This window comes from Eptatretus burgeri, chromosome 9 (assembly GCF_056783735.1).
Source record: "Eptatretus burgeri isolate ZD-2024b chromosome 9, Ebu_testis_v1, whole genome shotgun sequence".
Classification (NCBI taxonomy): Eukaryota; Metazoa; Chordata; class Myxini; order Myxiniformes; family Myxinidae; genus Eptatretus; species Eptatretus burgeri.
The window spans coordinates 49570785-49596405 of record NC_140969.1 but is presented as its reverse complement, the minus strand read 5'-3'; the positions used below and the strand labels follow the sequence as shown (position 1 = coordinate 49596405).

Here is a 25621-nt window from a genome sequence, read left to right as displayed (position 1 = left end):
GGCGGGGCCGTCGAATCTCCCTCGCGGCGGGGCCGTCGAATCTCCCTCGAGGCGGGGCCGACGAATCTCCCTCGCGGCGGGGCCGTCGAATCTCCCTCGAGGCGGGGCCGACGAATCTCCCTCGCGGCGGGGCCGACGAATCTCCCTCGCGGCGGGGCCGTCGAATCTCCCTCGAGGCGGGGCCGTCGAATCTCCCTCGAGGCGGGGCCGTCGAATCTCCCTCGCGGCGGGGCCGTCGAATCTCCCTCGCGGCGGGGCCGTCGAATCTCCCTCGCGGCGGGGCCGTCGAATCTCCCTCGCGGCGGGGCCGTCGAATCTCCCTCGCGGCGGGGCCGTCGAATCTCCCTCGCGGTGGGGCCGTCGAATCTCCCTCGCGGCGGGGCCGTCGAATCTCCCTCGCGGCGGGGCCGACGAATCTCCCTCGCGGCGGGGCCGTCGAATCTCCCTCGAGGCGGGGCCGTCGAATCTCCCTCGAGGCGGGGCCGTCGAATCTCCCTCGCGGCGGGGCCGTCGAATCTCCCTCGCGGCGGGGCCGTCGAATCTCCCTCGCGGCGGGACCGTCGAATCTCCCTCGCGGCGGGGCCGTCGAATCTCCCTCGCGGCGGGGCCGTCTAACATCCCAAGCGGTGGGGCCGTCTAATCTCACAAGTGGAGAAGCCATCGAATCCCCCAAGGGATTGAGCCATCTAATCTCCCAATAAATATACACAAAAGCAGGATAAAAATTAACATTGGTACACAAATATGGGAAAGTGGCAAAATGTCACAAGAAATTCCATATAAAGCAGTGTACCAACCTTAAATACCACCATGAATCTGGTAATATAGAAACCCAGAGAGAGAATAGCTTCTTTTGGAGGTCGTGGACGTTGGCGTAGAATGCCCCGCGTGTGAATTCCAGAATGTTCTGCATATTCATCATAAAGTTCAAAATCTTCATCTTCCTCATCCACATAGCTTGCAATGGCTGGTACAAAGGACCAAGCCCAGGAAGCCCACCCCTGCTGGTCCTCTGTATCAACTGCCAGCAGAGATTGATGATCTCCAACCTCCAGCTGAATCTTCCCATCTAAATGGATGAGTGGAGAACAAAAATACTCTAAAGCTCACACGTCATACATACAGACTGCATTCTGAACATGGCATCAACAGTCTCGGTGCTTAGATGAGATCGCTTTTTGCTGAAAGAGAACCTGAGCAAAAGGATTATGTGCACCATAAAAGACACATTGCAACTCGAGAATTTTGCAAGCTAATGAGTGCAGTGGTGGCCCGGTAGCGAACATAATGGTGTTTCCATCCAGAGGTTCTGCGCTCAAATTCAGGTGAAGATGGAAGTGTTAAGGATTTGGATTACAACCATCTGGAAAACAAGCTAATCCCAGGAGAACTACCATGACACCATGGGATTGTCCATTAAAAACCCAACTGGCTCACCCATAACCTTATGTAAGGGAGATTATCTGCCTGTCCAGAGATTGAGTCGATTCTTATTGCCCTTAGGACAACTTGGAATGGGCAGCAAAATGCGACCAATGAGAATGCAGTAGCCTCCACCTACCTTCAACAAAATCAACAGTTTAAAAGCAGTTTATCCAAAGAATGTTGTTGGTCAAGATGTGTGCATTCACCTATGTGTATGTCCATTTTACAACAACCAACCATATCCAAATCCCACTACCACGCCTCTATTTGTTCAATCAACTTTAAACCCACTCACTGAGTATTGTGAAATGTTTTATCTAAATAAGAAAAAAAATCCTATTAGACTCATTCCATAATTGCCCTGCAAAGGTGTGTGCTGCAGTTCGAGGTCAACCTGACAGACCTCACCCCCTGTCAACCAGTTTTGCCATTTTCATAAGCAAGAATAGACCTTCTTTAGAAGGTAGATGCAAACACCAATAGAATTGAGCACTTGCATACGAGAACATTTTTGCAGGAATAACTGCAGTTCAACGAATATACCCGGTGACATGGCAATGAACCTGAGAAAAATAATGTTTCCCAGAACCAAGCTTTTCATAATCCCTGCGACTGCCCGAGCACATATAGACACATGCAGCAGTCTAGTGTGGCTTTGCAAGGCGTTGGTAACCTCTACATTTGGCACAAACTGCAAACAAACTTCTCTCCATGCCAAATGCCTGTGGGAAGAATCGCATTTTTTATTTTTACGAGATCTCAAATCTAAACCAACCAAACCAGACCCTGCCATCGTCTTTTCATCAACACTTGGAAGGTCTGCACAACTGTGGAAATGCACTTTAGAGTACCATAGAGGACAACATGATCACACACAGCAAGCAAAGCACATTTAAAATGCTCCTTGGCGGAACCAAGGCTAGTCGGTGAAGAGAATATACACCTTATGCTAGGAAACATCATCCAATGTGTTCTTCCATGAGACTTCAACAATGTGCAAGAAAACTAAATTATAAACGAGAAAAGGACACTCGATAGAGCGCATACCTCCACCACATAATTCCTGATCCACGAAAACATATTGGGCCCAATACATTTTTGAAATATCTTGCTATATATCGTTTTTGACCGTTTCTCTCAATGGTGAAGAATTACTTTAAGATTAAATTCTCGTATCCAGATCCGGATTCGAATCTTCACCAAAATCAAATCACTTTGTCGTGGTCACACACCCAACATGTCCACCACGTTTCATCAGAATCCATCCACAACTTTTTGAGATATCACGCTATATATTAGTTTAGCCCCATCTCTCAATGGTGAAGAATCACTTTAAAAATTATCGGATCCGGATCCGGATCTTCACCAAAATCTAATCAGTTCGTCCTTGTCATACACCCAACCTGCCCACCAAATTTCAGCCGGATCCATCTGCAACTTTTTGAGATATCCTGGACACAAACAGACAGAGGGGTGAAACCATAACCTCCTTCACCTTCGGTAGTGGAGGTAATAATGTAAACACAAAAAACCTGATCTGCAAGGCCAGAGCAAACACAGGCAGCAATTAGTAGGAAGCAAGCCTTTCCACGGTACTTTAACAAATATGCATAGTGTACATGCTTTCATACATGCAAGGTGCTTAAACCAATATCTCCATGACAACGGTCATAAATATGGAACTTCACAGCAGTCTTGGGCATGTTTGCTACACCAATTAAATCCCATAAAGTACTTTTAATATGGAGACTATGTAATCGTATTTTCTTGAAAATGTATGGCATGAACATCTTGAACATGTATTCAAAATGAGTTTTTACTTTTTCCAACTTTGGCCTGAAAAATTGAATCACAGGTTAAGATTATCACAGCTCATCACATGCAGGACAGAAGATTAGGACATCTTTCCTTTGTTTTGTACATGGATATAAACAAACTCTGTTATGATATAGAAAAACAGAAATTCCAGACTGGCAACACACAACTGCTATCCAACTCAGATGGAATTGATTTGAGCCTCCTGCCACCGTCTGTCTCCACTAAAGATGCACGTCCTCAGGGCTAACTACCAGGTGCTTATCTGGTAAAATGCCCATGTCCAGCATCCTGTTATACAGATTCCTGAATCACATGGATGGAGAAAGGCTGAGTAGATCCTCGAATATGACGGGTGTGATGGAGATTTCATACCTCACGTAAGGAATACAGATTGTACATCAAATGTACCATCATCAGGTAATGAACACCATTTTATTTCTGATTTTTGTCAGCTTGTCCACTGATCACCACCATACTTTGTATGTTTAATTATACGCTTGTTTGCTTATTGTAATCTTAGCATTTCAAAATTATGTTCAAGTTCAAAATCTGTCTGCTACTTAGTATATGAGAAAACGTAATGCTGAAAATGGTAGTTGTATTTAGGCCTTAGTTATTTTATAACTTGGTTTACGGATAAGCCGACGGTATATTTGCTGAAATGAAATATAAATATAAAACACATTTTTAGCCTTTTATATTTATACATTTTCCGCCGAAGGTGCAAAAGTTTCAAAACCCGAAATGTAAACGTCAGCATTTATTTTCAAAATACAATTCCGCGCGCGTGCACCAAAATGCCGAGTCCCCTTTAACCAAATTGCGCAGTAGTCTTCGGTCATGGCATCTGAGCAGTGGCCAGCGTGGTTCAGATTGACTGTGGTTTCTGGGGCGAAAGTGATTGTTAAGAAGTATGTCAGCGGTATAAATTTGAGTGACTGTATTGGTGATTTAATCACGCAACATCTTGACGACGAATATTCTGGCCGAACTATTGCATCAATTCAGTGCAGCAGCAGGGATGATTCGCAGGCGACTCTCGATCGTGCCAATTTTGGTTCCATCGAAAGTTGAACATCGCTGTTCGTATTGAAAGATTTCGGTGCCAAGTACGTCAAAGTTTCCCTGCGAGATGCTGATATTCAGCCTTCAACGGACCAGAAATCAGCCTTTGATGTGCTCATGGGGATGGGGAGATGGCCCCCCATGGATATAAACATACATCCCATAAAGTACTCAAAATCCCATAAAGTACTTTATCCCATAAAGTCTGAAACGCATGTCGAACAACAGGGCATTATTTTGAGGAATACATTTGAACATTCTCGATCAGATGCCCGCTGAAAAGTAAGAGCTGGTTATGGCTCTGATTGACCGTTTTGAGCGTGTTGACTCCTCTTGGACACCTTTCTAAAATCATATCCAGCACTATGCACTGGTGTGCACGCACACATCTACGACTTGGACAGTAATTTTCTCAGCATTGTTTCCATTTGTTTGATGATCCAACAGGTTTCTATAAGAAAAACATGCCAGACTATATTGTAAAAACAAGTTTTAATCCTTCTTTATTGTTTTTTACATCAGATGATACAGTGAACATGGGCATCCTGCATTTGAATGGTCTTCCATCTTCAATGTTTTCTTATATCCTCCTGGTCCAGGATTTATATTTATTCCCCACCCCCCCCCACCCCCACCTACCCTTGTCTTTTCCATAGAACATCCGAAAAAAATCATAAAAATATATAATTTCTAAAAATTGAAATTATATTTATATTTCGACCTACCGGACCCTACATTTTAGCTGAAGAACTGTGTAAACCAAGTTATAAAATAACTAAGGCCTTACCAGATATAAATAAATTATACACATCCAAAATACAAGTGTGATATTTATATTTGACACAGAAGCTGGTGGGCATCCTTTGTGCACAATAAACTAAAATCCAGGATAACAACGAAGATAACGATGATGTTGTGTCCGACATCTTGGCAGATGCAATGTTTTGGAATGAAGATGAGAGCAGTGAAGATGAACAACAGACAATGTCATTGATAAAAAGTTATTGTGCATTGTAGTCTTCCAACTGAAACAAAATGTTTGAAGTAGTTATTTTTGTTCTAAATTTGCACGCATGTCCAATCATGCCTTCATGGTATCAGTACGATGGATTGTAATTATGAGTGACAGCAGGTACATACATGCTACAGCGAATATTTTGTTGAAGTAAAGTATGAGTGGTTTGATCCAACTGTAAGAAAATACATAATTTTAGTTATGGTTTGGAGGGTTTATTTGTTCCCCTATGTTATGTTACGAGATATTTTGTGCGAAATGTCATTGGACGAAGGAACTCATTTCTTTTCATTTCGAAGTAATAATTGTGTTGATATTGAATGTTGACCTGCGTAAATGTTAAATATGATATTCATTACATGTAAATGTGAAATATGATATTTATTCCAGATAAAAATGTTGAAAAATGCATTTTGTTGCCTCAGAATTGGGAAAATCAGGACACATCCAAATGTTTGAAAAATTGCTTACTTTCACCGTTACACTAAAAGTAGTCATACAAATCGCTCTGTAACACAGCTGAGCACACCTCCACAATTGGTAAACAATCATATTTCAAAGCCATAAGACCCATATTCTTCAAAAATTATGGTCCAGAAAATTCCCTATGAGGGATTGGAGGGGGAGGGGGTTGGTACCTGTCCCCTGGGCTCACAATCTGTCTGTTTTTGTTTTTTTTCCTGGGGTTTTTGAGACTTTTTTCCCATACCCTTCAACATATTCAACTGAAACTTGGTACATGGCTACATTATGATAAGATACAGAACAAGTACAAGTTTCAAGGCGTTTCGTCAATTTTTCACAGAATTATGTACTTTTTGGACTTAGAAAATATCACATCAGTAGGGGACATGTATTGCAAAGCAATTCTTGCTCTTGTTGTTCTTCGCTATTGTTTGAGCACTGAAAAATTTCGAATTCCAAGCAAGACTCGAGAGTAGCTTTGTCAACCTTGCTTTATTCGGAACGCTTACTGGACTACAACTGCCAGAGGACTCACAAGTTTTAGATTAAAAGTGAGCTTTCAATGAGAGATCATAACAGATTTATCACTAGGCAATCATTGGGAAGCTACTTTGAATGAAGTAGTTAGTTAAAGCTACTCCTATTAACATGAAAAGCAACTATCCACTGCACTCGTAAGCTATTTTGAAAACAAAATAATCGAGTTGCTCTTAAAGCTACTTTGAAAATATAACTTCATACTTTTGAAGCTACTTTAACATCCAGCTTAAATGACTTAAATAAAAACCTTTGATGGATCAATCCTGTGGTGAAAAAAAGTGATGTTTAGCTGCTCTACTAACAGAAGCTCAACTCGACAAACACAAAACACGCCCCATGAAAGGATTCTAAAAAGAGACATCACTCTTGCTGATCTGGGTAATGTCGTTTTAAAACCGATCCAGAACGTCAAAAAAAAAAAAAACTCTACCAACTGAAACACATGTCGAAACACCCTGAGCTCGCTGACTGTCTTGCACATGCTGTGTCTTCAAAGTAAAGGATTGGTTGCACTGCTGGCATGATCCCAAAACACTTGGCTGAGCTAGGTGGTTTAAAAAAAAGAAAGTAGAAATTGTTTGACTGACACCTGGGTTGTAGTTTTGAGCCTTGGGACAGTTGGTATTTGATACGTAGCAACATTTGCATGTACTTCTGCTTTGGTTGGCACAGTGGACAAAAATTCAAACCCCTTCCATGTAGAAGATCAACATTTTGTGAAGGTTTTCAAGTATGGCCATGTCAGGCTGGCAAGATGGCCAAGAGCAGAGGTTCTAAAAAAAATTTAGGCCCCGACCAGAATCCAGACCATTGGGTATGCCAGCAACCCATGGCCTAAAAAAACAAAATCAAAAGCACAAAGTGCACAAACATCTACAATAATAAATGTCAGTGTGTGTGTGTGTGTGTGTCTCCTCCATAACTCCAAAACCATGAAACCTAGCAGCCTGAAACTTTGCATGCATGCTAAAGGAACTCCAAGGAAGTGCACAAGTGAAAATTGGGTGTTTGGGCTAATTAAAACACCCCTTTTGAAGATAATTAACGGCCTTATTTAATTATATCCTTTATCAGGCGCATCCTCAGACACCACGCTCTCGATGGGGTATTAAGGCGCATGCCTCAGTTACCTCACTGGGGTATTCACCAGTTTGTTCAGCCTGCTTAACCAAACCTTGACTTGGAACAGGCTGCAATTTTTCATCAACGATAAAGCGCTCAAAATGTTGTTTTTTCCCCACTGACATCATCGAACGCCTCATCTACATACCTACGAATCACTGTACACATTGCTTTTGTAAGTGCTATCGTCTTCAAATTAGGAGCTTTGAGCGATTTCATGCATTATATGATGTGATTTTCCATGATCAACTCTCACGAACTAAAGGAAATAATTGAAATATAATTTGAATCTGGAGTATCAGATCACATTGACTAAACTCGAAATCTAGAGTGAAATCTGAAAATGTGAAGAAATTGGCGGCGTTTCATGTTTTTGCAGGTATGTGCCATTACCAATCATCTTGCTTTCGCTTAACAAGAAGGCCGTTCCTTATCAACCATTTAATTGGAGTGCTTGCGTGAGTGCTTAAGGCACTTGCCGAATGCCCTACAGTCCATATCCCGATCAGGATGTACAGTCGGCAGTTGCTATACAAAGTAGAGGTATATATGGGTAGATTGGTATCTGTAAAGGGACTCTCCGCCAGTGTGTGTACATCCCTGCATGCTTGGTTACAGTCACTGTGGTGGCAGTTTCATCCAGTATCTTGTGGTGGAGGTTTTAACTTTAAACCTCAGCAGCGTACGAGCGATCACATTTTCCTTTGTCCTCGTGACTGTTTCTAAAGCAATTTATTATTTTATATGACTCTGTGTGCTTTATAAAGGTTATATGGTTTCTCTTTCCTTCCTTCCTTCCTGCCCTCCTTCCTTCCTTCCTTCCATACAAGTGCTGCTTCATCAGGATGAAGATTACAACACTTTCCAAAATCCTTTTGGGTTTGTACTTATGCTTTCAGCTGAACTATCCTCAAAGTCTTTACAGTTTTGTCGTGTCATCAGGCGGAGTTTATTTCGCTCCTTGGGATATTTGCCATAATCTGTCACTCTTTGTCTCGTACTTTCTTCAAGCATATCCCTTTCTTACGAGATCGAGCCATTGTTTTGTTGGTGATGCATGGCTGTTTCTGACTATTCCTGGTCCGTACACTTTGAGGAATACATTTGTCTATGGTTACCTCCATTTTATCGCTAAAGAAGCACCATGCCTCTTCACAGTTTAACTCTGATCGCTCCTCATCCCATTTTAAATCCATAAGTTTCTGGTTCGTCTGCTCACAATTCACGTTTCTGGGTACTACTGGATGGACTGCGGTACACACATCCAATGAGCAACTTTTCCTTATCATGAAGCGACATAACACAAAAGGGATTCTGCAACATTTGTTTCCATTTCCACTTCCAGAATAGCAATAAGGTTTTTGTATACACAGAAACTCCTCTGATATATATTCCTCTGGATATCAGATTCCAAGTTGGTGAAAATGCTGCATCCTGGAAAGGACAAGGACATGGTGGTGGTCATCGTAAAGCTAGACTTGGATGCCGTCTCGGTTATCAAAATCACATCTAAACATGTCCATTTCTGACATCTTCCCAAAGCTCTGGCCAAGACAACTTGGTCGCAGCCTTTACCCCATCCATACCTGCATTTCAATGTCAAAGGGTCAATTGACCAAGTCTTCATTATAGGGTTCGGTTCACGTTGCAATATCTTCACACAAGTTTGTGTGAGAATATGAATTAGCATATTGTTCTTTTAAATAAAATCAATGTAAAATGGAGTAAATGTGAGTTGATTAACAGGGATAGTTAATGCACAATTCGTAAAAGCCAAGATATGATTCATCCACAAAAATGACCAACAGCTTGTGATACCATGATTTCAATATTTGCTTTTTTGTTTCTGTTTGGGGTAAGTGTTATAGTTATGGCTGGTGTTGCAATTGCTAATGGGATTGCGGTTACATGCAGCATCCAACCCACCACAACCCCATGTCAAAAGTAATTCAAGGTATGTACACAAACTTATCTACAACACAGTAATCATTAAAAAAAGCTATCTTGTAAACAAATGCCAATGTACTGACCTCCACATGTGGTTATGGACTCCACGTGGTCCTCCTCATCACTGGCAGTGTGTTCAGGCTGCTCAATTTCTCCATAATAAAGAGCAATTGCCAGCTGGATTATTCTAATGAACATGGGAAGCTGCTGGTCGGTGATGGACAAGCTGAGAGACTCACAAAGTGTATGGATCTGTGTTAGGACATAAGGCAACTATTACAACTGCTTAACGCCTGCCAGAGATAATAGAGTAATAAATAAACATGAAGAGTGAACATTAAATAAAGAACGAAAAAAGGCACTTTCAACAATGTGTACATAATGGGGAAGGGGGGATAAATTGAGGAAAATAAAACAATTGAGAAAAGGAACAGGAGGAGGAAGGATAAAGGAGAAAAAGGGGGATCAGAGAGTTGAGGAGCAAGAGTAAAAAGGAGAATGGAATTTATTCTTCATTAATCCAGAAAGCTCACAGAGGAGTTTGTACATGTATTACATGCTGGCAACACGAGGAGATTTCAATGTATTTTTACATTAATTATAAGGACATTAATGGGTAATGGATGAATTAACAAAGAATATTGAATTTCCATGGTGAGAAACTGAAAGAGGTTCAGTCTCTTGGATTTCCAGGTTCATTACCATGAGCTGAGACTTCTCCTGGGTCAACCATATAGCAAAGCTGACCTCCAACGCCAATAGCAGGCTGAGCATCCTTGGTTGCTCCAAGTCATGACTTTAAAAATCTTAACTAAACATAACCTGCAAAGCCATTGTTCAGGGCTCAATGGAGTACTGCTCTTCCTTAAAATTTGAGGGTCCAGCATCACATCTGTCTCTCATCGTTTCTATGGAATTGAAACCTTTGAACATTAATCGCATGTCCCACATTGTGGATGAAGCGAAAGAACTATCATGCTCACATCACAGACAGGTCAAAGGCATCACTGTTCTTTTACTACTGTCTTGCTCTGTCATCTCACTTCAATGAGCCTCAATTATGTATCGAAAATTAAAAAAAAACATTTTAAAACGTGCATTTTTACATGGGTATCGCGAGCCAAGAGTGTGTGCTTGTGTGTGTGTTTGTATGTTTGTGTGTGTGAGAGAGATTGCTATCTCCATACGCATGTTTCCAAAGGTGTAACGGATTTCTCCCAGGTCTCGAAATATCCACCTCCATTTCAGTAAAGGGTCACAATCCATTAACCAAGCTGTGAAGTTTTCTTGTTCTCAAAGTTTTGTTCCAAGGGCTCTTTTCAGGATCATCACCAAGCCTCAGACAGCCTCCAACTGCACTTCATTTGTAGTAATATTCCCAAGGATGGTTTCTAAGATCTCTGTAAGGCTCTTCTTTATCATTCCCATTCCTCAAATTATATTATCACAGATATAATTTCAGCATTCTTCAGCTTCAATAATTTTTCACTTCATTTTTGAGATCTTGGTATTGGGTTATTTTCTTGCTTGGTGCGTTGTTTTTGGCCAAAATCGCTGGGTACTGACATCTCACTTTGTAATGCCTTCTTTTCTTTTTTGTAACCAAGTACGATATCGGGTCATGATGCTTTGTTTTCTTTGTTCACGCTCGATGGTCATACATGAGCGTACTTCCTTGATTCCAATGATCGCTTTTGGTTCATCTTTCCACGAGTTTTCTGGAACTGGGATATTGAAATTATTGCAAATGTGCCAGTGGATTACTCTACCGACTTTGTTGTGCCTTTATGTGTACAGCTGTTCTGACCTGAGCTGTCTTTGTGTTTGCATACAAATTGGATTCAATAGTATGTTGAACTTTTCACATACTCAGCCAATACCACAGTCGTCACTCGGTGCACTTGATTGAGCTCCATTAGGCTGCTGCCTCCTTCTCGTCTCAAGCAGGTACATTGTCGGGATGCATTGTTTTTTTGCACAACATTTTGTGGATAGTGAGGGGTTTCCTTGTTTTGATATCTAGTTTATCGATTTCTGCTTGTGGTCAGTTTATTATCCTGCAGCTGTACTGGAACACTGGCACTGCCAGTTGGTTAATGGCTTTGATTTTGTTTATTGGGAAAGTTGCGTTTTCAGGATGAGCCTCGTTCCATGCAGGTATTCTTTGGCAATTGCATTGCGCATTTGTGTATGACATATTTGGTGGCCCTCTTCGACTTTGAGGTATTTGTGAGATACATCATTGTCTAGCTCCTGTATTATTGTATTTAGGTCGATTTTGCTGTCCATTTTTATTGGTTTACTTTGTACGAACGTGTACTTTGCACAATTATGTCGGCCAAATTCCATTTGATAGTGTGCAGTGTGCTCGCAGGCCGTCGCAAAACTTTGCAAACTTTTTTGCAACAAACCGTCGCCGGTTTGCAATTTGCAAACCGTCGCAAAACTTTGCAACACGGTGAGTTGCTAATCGACCGTGAACGCCAATAACTCGACCACGTGACTTAGGGTCCTCCGTCGAATGATTACCGTTTACCTAATGGTCATGTGATCTAATCACCAGGGGACATGTCCTCGGTACACCTTATTCAAATCGATCACCTTACAGGATCAGATGCAGCCAAGCGCAACTGCCAAGAACGTACCAGCTAGAAAAACAGATAATTGGGGGATAACGTCCCGGCTAAACTGGAAGACGAACCATGCTGGACCAATGAAGGAAAATACAAAAATGAGCTGGGAACATTTCTACACAAAGCATTTATTTACAATCAAGCGAGGAAACGAATATGGCACAGTGAATGGGGTTTTTTATTATGTACAGCAGATGATAGCAAGGAATTTGTGGGGTGCGACAAAAGGCAAGCAATTTCAGAAGCAGACACAGAGCAGACTTATCCCATTAGAACTACAATCTTAACTTATGCTACGACAGGCACCATCACATACACATAAACTCAAGGAAGATGAGAGAGAGAGAGAGAGAGAGAGAGAGAGAGAGAGAGAGAGAGAGAGAGAGAGAGAGAGAGAGAGAGAGAGAGAGAGAGAGAGAGAGAGAGAGAGAGAGAGAGAGAGAGAGAGAGAGAGAGAGAGAGAGAGAGAGAGAGAGAGAGAGAGAGAGAGAGAGAGAGAGAGAGAGAGAGAGAGAGAGAGAGAGAGAGAGAGAGAGAGAGAGAGAGAGAGAGAGAGAGAGAGAGGGAGAGAGAGAGAGAGAGAGAGAGAGAGAGAGAGAGAGAGAGAGAGAGAGAGAGAGAGAAAAGATGAGGACAAATGGCCTCGCAATACCGGGCATGGTAACCCAGTATGCTTAGGTGAGGTAAGCGGAAGAAATACTGGTGTCTAAGGTGTGGGAGTGGGAGGTGTGGTGGTGTAGTGCAATATGGGGGATACTGTGTCGTGCCAGAGGAAAATGGGATTGCAAGTCAGTAATGATGCTCTTTTGTGCGTCCAAAGGGAACGAGGTAGAGGGGTGGAAAGAGAAAGGAGAGAGAAGATGCATGAGGCAACAGATCCCAAACCTAGTCGTGCATAGGTCTGTGAGTGTAGCATGTACCTCCATGGGGACACTCCACTTGAGTGTTCCCACCTCAAGAGTTGGCGCGTTATCTCCGGCTTAGTCACTTTGCCAGGGCTTGTGGCAACGTTCGTTCTGCACTGGTCCTCAGGAAGAAGAATGTCTCAGTCGCACACTAGCGCGAGTGAAGAACCAGCGAAGGGCAGAGGCAATGAGGAGTCGATAAGAAGAGGGTGAAGCAGAGAGTGAGCAGCTCCACGCTCCTCCTTTTATAAACCCTGGGCGAAGGGTGGGGTGACGACGCGAAGGCGACGTGCTGTGACCAGAATCCCACTCCTCTTTTGGGCCACAGCGACTCTACCTATGCCCTGCCAGGCTCTCATGGCCGGAAACGGTCTCATTTGCCCATCCAGCTCGCCACGGCCAGGGGCTCCTGACTCAACATAGGGTATGAGCCAACAACCTGGCTCCGAATGTGCCCCGAGTACAGTCTGAATGGCAAATAGCAATGCACACCCACCACCCATGGACCGCCTCTCATGAGCCAAAATGCACACCCGGGCCCCATACCAAACTCCCGGATCACCTTTCCAACCACCCCTCCTCGCCGCCCGTCTGGCCGTGTTCTGACAACTGGACGAGGATCGTATCAATCCCGTGTGCTCACCCGGTGCATCCCCGGCAAGATGCGGTTGGTGCAATTAAGGTCCATTGCTCGTCCCCACGTCACAAAGTCCGAGTACAGCCCGAGTCCTACAGCACGCCTCTGGTTAATGACAAATTGTAGCGATGCAGAGGTACAAAGGGGTGCAGGAATATTTTTACCGTGTGCGGGAGGTGTTGGTGGTCGAAATGGTGAAGTTTGGTGAGCGAGGGGTGAAGCAAGGTGAGATGCCGTTGGAAATTGGCATGCAGATTTTAATGAAATAATGGTGCGCCATGTGCGTGCTTGTATAGTGTGCTTGTTGGAGGGAGTTTGGTGGTGGTTCCAAGAAACTGGAGGCATCGTGTTGTGTTTGCTATTCAATCGCATATTTCACGGCGTGTGTGCTTGCTTGCTTGACTTGTACCATGGCTAAAAGGAAAGGGTTGGATTAGAAATCGGAATAGGAGACAGAGATATAGTTAATAGACCTACCTATTAGACCCACGCAATGCACTTTGTCCCGTTAACCCACTAGACATGAGGGGAAGGTCTAACTGCATGGAGACTGACAAAATAACTGCCTGGGGATCACTGCATGTTGGGTGCCATTACCCTCGAGCCATGCGGTTTTGGAGAACTGCAACAATATTTTGTTTTATTCAGTTTAAAATCCAAGGCCTATAAACAACTGATCTGTCCCTATGTGCTGATTACCTACTGTGTATAAAATGGAAGAAAGTCATTCGACAGATCGTCTCCCACACCAGTGATCACCAAGCTTGTCAGCTTCCTGGTGTTAAATTTACTTGCATAAATTATTGATTTCCACTCTGCTTAAACATACTTTACTTCTTATGATTTATAAGCCTCAACAGTACCCTGCTGGGATTAAAAACGTTGGAGTTTTCATCTTAGACAAGTGACTAAGCTCTCCCTCAAAGTCCTAACATTGTTCATGTACATCAACTAAATCTGCTTGATCCCCAATAAACTCCATTGCATCATCAATGTCTGAACCTTTCACCTTCTGTTCTACCTGTTTCATAAACCTTCACATTCATTGTTTAAATTCCTTACCCAATAAAACAATGCCATTACATGACTTTGGTGGTTTAGCTACCTGGGTGTGCAAAGACAAACCCAGGTATATTTTAATGACCCCCTCAACACCACAAAGGAATAAAATAGTTATTGTGGGGGCAAGAGAGGGGGGGGGCTAAATAGAGAATTGTTAAAGTAGAAGAAAGGAATAAGAGAGGAGGAAGAAGGAAAAGTAAGAGTGTATGAGAGAAGAAGGAAAAGAAGGGAAAGGAGGTTGGAAAAATATCAGAATAAGGGAAGAGGTGGGGAGGTGTATGGGACATACTAAGGGAGGAGATGACTCAATTTGATCTCCAAATCAGTTTTACATCATACATAACAGAGCACATGTGAAAGGAAGTTTGTAAGTGCCAGCGAGACCTTGACAATCGTAGGCATCTTTGCGCTGATGCTTCCGTATGTGAAATGCAGGCGAGTACGGAAAGAGCACTTGTAAACGAGAGGATCCTGGTACACATCAATCTTCCCGCTCGCATTGCGCTTGTCCAAGCACACAGTGCAGTCAGAGAAGTTAATAACCTTCCGCAGCACCAACTCCTGAGCTGGCGCACGGAAACACAGCACAGAGGTTCACATGTGGTATTTGAGAAGTTTGAGGGAATATGAATGGGGAGCGATAGGGACCACAGTTGAAACATGGAGGACAAGAAAACAGAAATGATGGAGAACCCCATGCACACAGATGAGAGTAAAGGAGGGTGAGAGCGGGTGGGGGGAAGCGAGCAAGGCAGCGTTCCATGAAATTTTGACTGGGCATTTCATCACCGCGGTGAGCAGTGTAAAACAAAACCCATAATACTCATAGAATGCTTCTGTGCTTTTGGATAATTTTTTTTTTAAATGGTCCAGCACGTTTCATTTGTCTTTCAGAGCAACTGGCCCAAAACTCCTTCAATCGGAGCAGTGTTTGTGTTTCTCCAGTCCTTATGCATTCTCTGCAGGAACACCCCCCAGGAACCCATTAGAATGAACTCGTGGGCCGACGTAGCTTTGTTTTGTCCACTGAGGAAGTGCTGTATTGCACTGTCGCAATCCATGACCAGAACCTCAAACAGTTATTACAGAGGCTTTCTTTAATGGCTGAGTATATAAAACAGTTGAGAAAAAAAAAATAACAACCTTAGTCCGCCTTTAGTAATTAGATATTAACATCAAGCCTCGATGATAGCCATTCATCATTCCTCCAGCCGACCGAAATGAGCTAAATACCTGTTGAACTATTCTGATGCACATTCAAAACATAAGGCTCTTTTTATACCCGACCTGGTTCTGTGGGAGAGCTGCATAATGGTTTCCACAAGGCCTCCAGATTAGGCAACGCATGCCAACCATGGAGCCTCAGCACAACAATAGTGGAAAAGCCCTACGGCAAAGCAAGTGACGATAGAGTGGACAGCGTCACAACAAACGCTATTCGGTGGTTCAGAGTGTGCGAGTCATGGCAGCCAAATAGAGTGAGTTTGGCGGTGGGGTTTGGTAGAAAGGCACTGTGGGGCCAAAGCTGAGGGAACGTGTCAGAGAACTCAAGATCGAGACGACAAGGCTCGGAACATGTGTCTGCAGACAAGGCCCCTCATAAGAAATTCGAGGTTTATCCACCCAAGAACACCACCGACTTTTTAATGGTGTTTTCATTTAGCCCAACACTAAAATTCATTATTCCATGCACGTTTTATGGCAGCGGCTACCTGCCCGCAGGCTGAAAATTAAAAGCTCTTCTCCTACCCCCCTCACAGTCGGTTAAGCCAGCCATATACAGAGACGGCTATCGAGTTCCTTTCCCGAATTACTCCATCACAAAGCTGCACAAGTCACTAATTTCTGACCACCCGACCCAGTTAAAGGTACTTCACACAGCAGCGGGGCGACACAAGTAAACACTAATTGTGGTAACAGCAACATGGAGCATTTATCAAATAGAGCGCAGACCCACAGACGGGAAAACTAAGTTAATAAAGTTAATTTGATCTGAAAATTACTCATGCTCTTGTGAAGTGAGTCAGTGTACTGGCAGGGCGTCTTAGCAAAGAGGAATTCGATCCAAATGTTATTTTCACTTATATATCCAAGTGTAAAGCTTTACGTGCGTCTCAACAGGAGAACGCTCGACTTCCAACGTGGCAGTTCTGGGTCTGACTCCCTCACCAATTTCCAACATAACCATAGCACGCACAACCACATCGTTGTGGAGGATTCCAGGGCTGGATTTGGAAATCGAGGAAGAAAACGATTCTCTATCAAAACTGCACACCCATGACAATGAAGGGGGTGGAAGGGGAGGGGTGGGGGCGGGGGTACTGTGACTTCCAACTTGAAATTATAAACACAATACATGCACAATGTTTACCTCGCCCTAAGAACACTTGATGATTTATCACCACAACTATATAATTCACAAGGTTTTTGATTAAAGAGACTACAGAGAGTGTTGCCTTGCAATGACATTAAATTGAAGGCATTAAATCTATGTTGAATGTATACAAAAACATCTATTCCAGTGGAGAAAGTGTGTCCAAAGATGGAGAGTACCTTCAAAAGTAGTGCATTGTTTTTGTAATCGTTTTCCTACACCTCATTTTTGTAATCATATACATGGAACCTTAGCAAATATAAATAAAAGACCAGACGTGCTTTGGTGTGTTGTTCCCACCTTGAGAGTTGGTTTGTTTTTTGTACACAATGTCAAGGCTCGTATGAGAGCAAACACACAGAATGTATAACAAGGGGAGCAGGTGACAACAGGGACAGGAGAGGGAAGCACAAAACAGTGGGCAATAGACATGTGAGGATTTCTAACAACGTTGTTGTTGATGATGATGATGATGATGATGATGATGATGAAAAATAAAGGCTTCAAAAAAGGCCCTTCATTGCTGGATGATAAAGGAACATTAGAGGAGGGTGCAGTGGTGAGCAACACGGCAGTGAGCAGCACAGTCAGCTTGCATCGTTTGGCTTCACCCAGCCTGAGAAAAATATATATTTATTCATCAGAAAAGCCCAGGGTCTGTGGATTAAGACAAAAAAATTAGGTTACGAGGGTTAATTTGGCTGTCAGTCGTGAAAACACATATTGGGAGGCTATTTAAAAATTTGCCAGCTCGAATGATGATCAGAAAGCCGGGAATGATTACTGCTGATTGGTGTCCAAAGCGGTGCCAAGGCAATGCACATGCATGTAGAACAGCGTGGGCATTGTATTGGAACCACCTGCTTGGAAAGCACCTTTTCCTGTTTCAACTGTAATCGCCTTGTGCTTTCAAACGGCTATGTTACACTATAAGTACATTATGACATAGCTCAGAGTATTAGGCCCTTTCGTGACACGTGACACATAATGACATCTGACAACATTTAAAACATGGCGCGGCAATTTCAAATGCACTGCTCTCACGCAAGGGAACACGAAGGCATGGGCAGTTGTTTTGCAAAACATAGTAAAGCTCAAATTAAACCAAAGGGATTGTTCAAAAATTTCTCGCCGTCAAAAAAACGGGAAGCACCGTGACAAAAAATAATAATAATAAGTGATCCTTTTTAGTTTTAGAAATTCCCACTGTATTATACATGCAGACACTTAAAGACACATGAAAGGTTCTCCTTTTGGATGTTAGCACTGCCTTTTTGCTCCGCTGAAGGGTTATTGCCCGAAACATCAGATTCTCCGAGTTTCCCCACGGAGAGTTAACATACCTCAATCAACATCCTGTTGATTTCAACCATTGTTTCACACGTTTGTAAATGAACAAACAATAAGCTATTATTGAAGTCGTCCTTTGAAACATCAAGCCGATTTTGCTGGGCTTTCACAAACACCCTGGAAATTTGCCTTATAAAATCAGCACAACAAAACGATAGGATATAGAGGGGAGCCATAACTTTGTGAGATCATGTTTAACAGTACAATGCGTGCAAATGTAATGCTGTTGATATTTCAAAACGCACAAAAGTGGATCACTGTATGTGGACCGCACTTGTAGGTGTGAGGTCCGTGGTTATGCCAGAGAGATGGATGCAAAAATATAACTTAACAAGCAGCCTGCAAACCCCAACAAATGGATCCAATTACTGCAAACCACCACCTTTACAGGTGCAAAAGAAGTACAAATGTCATTGCAGCAACACTAATGTCGAACGTAGACGGTGAGAGTGAAGGTGTGTGCTTGTTAGGCTTGCGAGGGCCGGGGAAGGAGGTAAGGCAGGGGTGTCCCCTTAGCCAAGGCCACAAGTATGGCAGGGTGGGCCCTAAAAGGCAACAAGTCAGCAAGATGGCACACTGTGGGCAGCCTCTGTTCTGACCGCGGCGCACTGAAGCCTCTCAGTGCAAGGCCCCTGCGACGGGCCTCCCAGACAGTCCTCCCATTTGCCGGCAAGTGACGAAATGCGTGCCGGTAAATTAGGCTCCCGCGCGCGAGGACTCCGCGACGGCCGCGCACACGCACCATTTCCTCTGTGGACTGCATGCAGGAAGCAGGTTACCATGTGTTCGCCAGAGAACTAGAAACACACACAGCTTTATGCAGCCCCCATTAAAACCTGACTTGCACGGCGAGGTGCATGTGAAGGACCAACATGTTTGCCATTGGGAAAGAAGATGACATTTTGTCACAATTTCAAGACCCAAGTTCCAAAATAAATCAGCACAAGACTGTTAGCCAGCTTGATTATGAGCAAATAGCATCAGTATTCGTTGCGAAAGTGAGCACAAGTAAATATTTACCTTCGTAAAAAGACTAATTATTCCCGCATTTCCTTGATTACCTTTAGTCGGCTCTTTAGTGGCTCCGTGCGCTGCATTGCCAATTATCTGGCCGTGTATAATAGCGAATGAAAAACGGACAGCCGAAACACACACACACACACACACACACACACACACACACACACACACACACACACACACACACACACACACACACACACACACACACACACACATACACTATTCACAATACCTTGGGAAAAATCCAGGGGAGGACCATTTTCCAGAGGTTACATTGTTTAATCACGGAGTGACTTTTGATCAACATTTTCATGTCAATTTCATGTGAGTTTCACAAGAGAATCAGCGAATAATAAAATTGTCGTTTTACCGAGTCGATAAAAAGTGGAAGGCAGATTTATTTTGCCCTGGTACTACTCAAAATGTCCACTGTGGTTCAAAACCAATGCATCTCCCAAAGTGTCCTGTGAAGGGCCTCCTCTCGAGAGAGTAATCTTATCCGTATGCAGCGCAGCAAATGGTGTGTAGTGATAAAAGCTCTGCGAGAAACTTCACATGACTAATAGGTATGGGATCTCAGATCAGCGAAGTACTGAGGATTTTATATTGGTACATCAACCATAAACTCACACTATACTGTGCCCCTTTCGCATAATTCTCAGAATAGTAAACAAACAAAGCAGACATTTGAGGAATCAATATTTTGCACGACTTGAGATCGATAAGCTTTGCCACGTCTCATTCAATGCAGCAACAAATGTAATGCTCGTATTGGAAACCAGTCACAAACCGAGATATGAATCGCATTGTTTAAACTTCCGGAGCTCAAAATAAAGTATTCAAAATAATCCGTGGCAGATTAAGTTGCAAAAGCTCAAACAGGATTGTGTGAAAAACAGCGAGCACAAAACTCCTAAGGTGTGAGGCTGCCAATTTTTCCATTCACCATTGCAAGGCCGGATGATTAGCAACCCTAACAGCTGCCAACCCTCTCGTTATCTCTGCAGACTAATCTGACGCACCACCTGGCTACGTCTCGGTGCTTCCATCTGCATTCTCCTGATCCCAAGAAGACAGTAGCACAGGATGTTACACTGCACATCTTTGAGGGCACAGTGGTGGCCTAGTGCTAAAGACACCAGGCTGGCATACCAGAGGTTGTGAGCTCAAATCTTGCTGAAGTAGTAGTATTAAGGATTTGCACCCAAATCTTCTGGAAATTGGGTAATTCGCAGAATGACTGTTCCACTATCAGATTGTCAGTGAAACAAATAAAATTAAAATTAAATCCAAGGAAACCTGCTTGCATCGACTACGCTGATCTACATGAGATGCTAGTGCTAATGCAATGCCCTTGTTGTGGTTTACTTTCATTCTCTAAGGGCAAGTTAGGATGGGAACCAAAATGCTGCTTACGAAAAGGTAGCAATGCCAAAAACAACCCTCTTGCCCCGATCCCCTACCAATTACCCCCCCCTCCCCCATGAAAACCTCCATTGTAAAGTGAGCACTCACAAATATGTAGCTTTTTCTGCATGTATCTCTCCAAACCATTTCAAGCACTCTGAGGTCTGTGATATCATCAAGTGTGGTGTTGCAGGTGCATACGTGTTGGCAGAAGTCTGGCTTGTCTAATGATAGCGTGCAGACCGTAACAGCAACAGACCTGAGATGTCATTGAAAGCTCTCTCCCAAAATTCGTCCACAGTGTAGCACTCAGCAGCTTTAACGTTGACAGAGAGAACAATATCATCTTCCACGTACTTGAGGATCAAGTTATTCACCAAGATGCTCACATTGTTCACGACACGCCGCATCAAGCTCTGAACATAACCTGAAAAACACATGCAACAAGGAACACCACATAAAACAGGGCACCCTGCTGCAGATCCGCCAAAGCGCCCTCGGCACAAGTTGTTGCTCGGGTTCGCATGCCAAGCCAAAGTAAAAAAACAAAAACAAAACAACGCAACGCCGTAAAATGCACCACCAAACCAGCTACAAACCAACGACAAAAACAAACCAACTCCAGATCGGTCCCCAATTTATTCTTACATTAATCTGAGGCCCAAAGTGGGGCTATACAGAGATCACGAGCAGGACAAAGACATAAATAGACGTCGGTGTATTTTTACACGAATTATGTCGACATTTGTAGACAATGGATAAACAAATGTACTGCACATGGAAACTTGGATGTGAACCTGGGGTTCAGATAGGAATACCAGCAAGCCATCCCATTTCGGACAGTTCTAATTCCAGTGCTAAAGCAAATGTAAATGTGTGATCTGGGATCTTTAATTTATTACAATACGTCACAAAGCCAGACCAAAGTACATGAAAAAGTGGTGGTGCTTTTGGTACCAGGTTGTGTTGCACAAGCTAGAACAGAAAAACTGGTTCCTCATGGTAAACAATGTAAAGGCTGTCTCATCAGACCAATGCACAATGATTGACGGTTGTCAGTTTCCTTGAGTGGTTGAGCTTTGGGTGGCAAAATAAAAGGATTTTTTTTTTGTTTTTGTTTTTGTTAGAAATCCAGAAAAACGCCTTGTGAAAGAGATTCGCACAATGTGCACGACAAGAAACAGACGGTGCTAAACAGACTTACTGCGTGGCATTAGGCAGCTTACAGTGCCAAAGCAGAGTCTTGTCTCTCGTAAAGGTAAACATACTTTGAGGCAAGAGTGCTGCAGAGAGAATGCGCCCGTGTGTGCACAACACGGAAGGCTTGCACAGAATCTGCCAACGAGGATTCTCCTTTAATGGACAGAGATTACTTTCTGTTCTGAGAGCTTTGGCAGAAAGTAACAAGAGCAAACCGAGGATGACACTATATTTCGAGCAATATTCTAATGCCACAGTGAAATGATCCAAATGTGTCACAAAGGGCTTAAAGCAGTCTGTTCCAGCATCTTCTAAAAAGTATATATATATATATATATATATATATATATATATATATATATATATATATATATATATATATATATATATATATATATATATATATATATATATATATTCATATATGCAGTGCCTAAAGAAAGTCTCCACACCCTTTCAAGATTTTCACCTTTTGTTGCCCTATAGCCTGGAATTAAATTGCATTAAATCAGACTTTCTCCATCGATATTTACACAATGTAAACAACAACTTCCAAGCTAAAAACAAATTCTATAAATTTCAGAAAATTAATTAAAAATACAAAACTAGAATATCTTGGTTGGGTAAGTGTCCACCACAACCCCCACCCCTCCCCCCCTTTTATAATACCAATTGTAAATTATCTCAGGTGTAACCAATCGCCTTCAAAATCACACACCAAGTTAATTGGCCTCCACCTGTGTTAAATTGTAGTGATTCTGATTATTTTAGAATAAAATTAGCTGTTCCAGGAGGTTTCCTCACCTGGGTAGTGCATTTCACAGCAAAGACTCAACCATGAACACGAAAGGCTTTCAAAAAACCTCCGGGATAAAGTTGTTGAAAGGCACAGATCAGGGAATGGGTACAAAATATTTCAAAGGCCTTCAATATCCGTTGCAGTGTGACCACTCCTTGGCTTTTTTCACAAGATCTTGGCTATTCGTTGTTCACCTTGGCGTCTTGGTTTTCTGGAGGTTTTCTTGGAGTATAGGTTTTCTATTGTCATCGCTTTTCCGAAACCGTGTGAATTCTTGACTTTTTTCATTGGCTCACCTTGGCATTTATGAAAATGAGGAGTGGTCACACCAATCCCTTGGAGCACAGTCAATACAATCATTAAGAAGTAAAAGGTATATGGTACTGCCAAGGCCCTGCCTAGATCAGACCGTTCCTCCAAACTGGATGATCAAGCAAGGAGGAGACTGATCGGAGAGGCCACCAAGAGGCCAATCACAACTTTGAAAGAGTTACAGGCCTTTATGGGAAACGCTGCTTATTGTGTGCAAATGACAACAATATCCAAGCACTCCACAAGTCTGGCCTGTATGGTGGGGTGGCAAGAAGGAAGCCATTAATCAAAAAAAATCCCGCCTTGAGCCCCGTATGAGGTATGCAAAAAAACACTCCAGAGATTCTAAAGCCGTGAGGCAAAAAGTTTTGTGGTCTGACGAAACGAAGATGGAAATTTTTGGCCGAAATGACAAACATTACGTTTGGTGCAAACCCAACACAGCACATCACCCAAAGAACACCATCCCGACTGTGAAGCATGGTGGTGGCAGCATCATGTTTACGGGACATTTCTCATCAGCAGGGACTGGGTCACTTCTCATGATTGAAGGGAAAATGTATGGAGAAAAATACAGAAAATTCCGAGAGGAAAACCTGCTGCCCTCTGCAAGAAAGCTAAAATTGGGACAGAAGTTCACCTTTCAGCATGAAAATGACCTGAAGCACACAGCCAAAGCTACACTGGAGTGGCTAAGGAACAAAAAGATAAATGTCCTTGAGTGGCCTAGTCAGAGCCCTGACCTAAATCTGATTGAAAATCTGTGCCATGACTTGAAGATTGCTGTCCAACAATTAACAGAGAATATGTTATACTTTATCAATGCTTCCCACTCAACTTGACTGAGCTTGAAGTTTTGTACAGAAGAATGGGCAATATTGCCCAATCAAGGGCAATATTTATAGTTTGTTTGCAAAGGTGTGCACATTTGGGAGAGACCTATCCCAACAGATGCAGACCTTTAATTGTGGTCAAAGGTGCTTCCACCAAGTATTATGGCCTAGGTCAAATTTGCCAGGGCGGCCGTGGGGTCTCCAAAATCTACGGCCATTAGCAATTATACGGCGGCCGCAGTATTTCCACGGTCACACAATGTAGCAGTCACATATGTTTTTATCTTTCTGGTAGCTGCACAGCATATTTATAAATTGTGGAGACCGAAAACGTGGGGTTGCCGTACGGTCTTTGATTTGATGTCGCACGGTGACCTTAGGGCGTTCCTGCGGCGGCCAAAGAATTTAAGGCAGACGCAAGGCGACCGCAGGGCGGCCCTAAGGCGAACAAGCAAGAAGATATATATATATATATATATGTATATATGTATTGTTGTGGTTGACCAAATTCGCAAACCACCATTCAGGTCCCTTAGGTGAGATATCTCGGTAAGTATATGTGTAGTTAGGCCCAAACCCGTTGTCTAGAGGGAATAAATGTCATTCATGCGTGCTGCGACTTCAGGATAGCCGTTTTTCTTTTACTATCTTTATTTTGGACCAACCGCCATTATTACCACCACCAACCACGTCTCAACAGTAATCACAACATCAACCACCCACCACAACGCCGCTTCACCACAACAGCCACGACCTTTACCGTCACACCTCGCAACCGTAGCATCGCCACCGTTCTTGCGCCGCTTGTGGGTACCGGTACTGGACTCGTGCAGGGCGCGCACCGAACAGCGTGTACAAAACATCACGGACTTTCCGCAGAAAAACGGATCAAAAACGACTCACGCCCACTTTTGTTCCGTCCAATCGGTGAGCGAGGGGCGATTTGCCCCCCCCCCCTCCAGAGCGTTGGAGGGCGGTCGCTATATGCAAATTCATGGATCAAAAAGCATTCACGCCCACTTTTTCTCGGGCCAATGGGGAGCGAGGTGAAAGGTCGAAGGCAGGGGGTCAAAGGCGAAGCCACGGGGCTTATATAAGCGGCTGCGTTCGTCAGAAAAGTGGTGTGCGTTGGAAAGAGTGAGTTCGGAGTTCAAGAGAGTCGTCGGTGGAGCTGGAAGGAAGTTGCGCGTTGGAACGAGCTGTGCGTTGGAACGAGTTGTCGGCGGAGCTGTGGAGAGGTGGCGGTGGCGAAGACGGACGAGGGGGTGCTCGCGTCGGTGCCGGGAGCTGAAGGCGGGAGGCCGACGGCGCGACCTGGTCGAGGTGGAGACGCTCGTCGCGGGACCCGAGACAGAATAAAAATCCTCCTTTCCCCGAGCATCAGCAACCCCCTCCTGTTTCCCCCCGCGCTGAGATAGTGCGACAAAGGGGGCCCCTTTTCCCACCCCCTACCAGACACTGTCCGCGAGGCCCGCGGAGTTGGGGCACCATCGCCACTTCGCGCCTCATCATCAGACGGGTAGGCCCGACCCGGTCTCGGCCCCAGGCCCGCCTCATCCTTGAGGGTGTTCTTTTCTTGGTTTTGGGTATGTGTTGTCGGCGCCGTCTGTGAAGTAGAATTGTATAAGTGTTGCCGAGTGCTCGGTAGTCGGATAGCTCTGCATTGTGTCTTCGCTTACATTTGCTTTT

At 43.6% G+C, this 25621-nt stretch overlaps 1 protein-coding gene across 4 annotated transcripts in view; it reads right to left on the bottom strand.

Moving 5' to 3' along the window:
• The window catches only part of VPS13B (vacuolar protein sorting 13 homolog B), a 616840-nt gene that overhangs the window by 468514 nt on the left and 122705 nt on the right, over window positions 1–25621 (bottom strand). For all 4 annotated transcript variants that reach the window (XM_085896658.1, XM_085896654.1, XM_085896653.1 and 1 more), the window contains exons 5-8: window positions 21048–21215; window positions 15019–15200; window positions 9481–9649; window positions 798–1069 (exon numbers count right to left, since the gene is read on the bottom strand). In XM_085896658.1, coding sequence (XP_085752784.1) covers window positions 798–1069; window positions 9481–9649; window positions 15019–15200; window positions 21048–21215 — 791 coding nt within the window. The remainder of the gene's footprint in view (window positions 1–797; window positions 1070–9480; window positions 9650–15018; window positions 15201–21047; window positions 21216–25621) is intronic.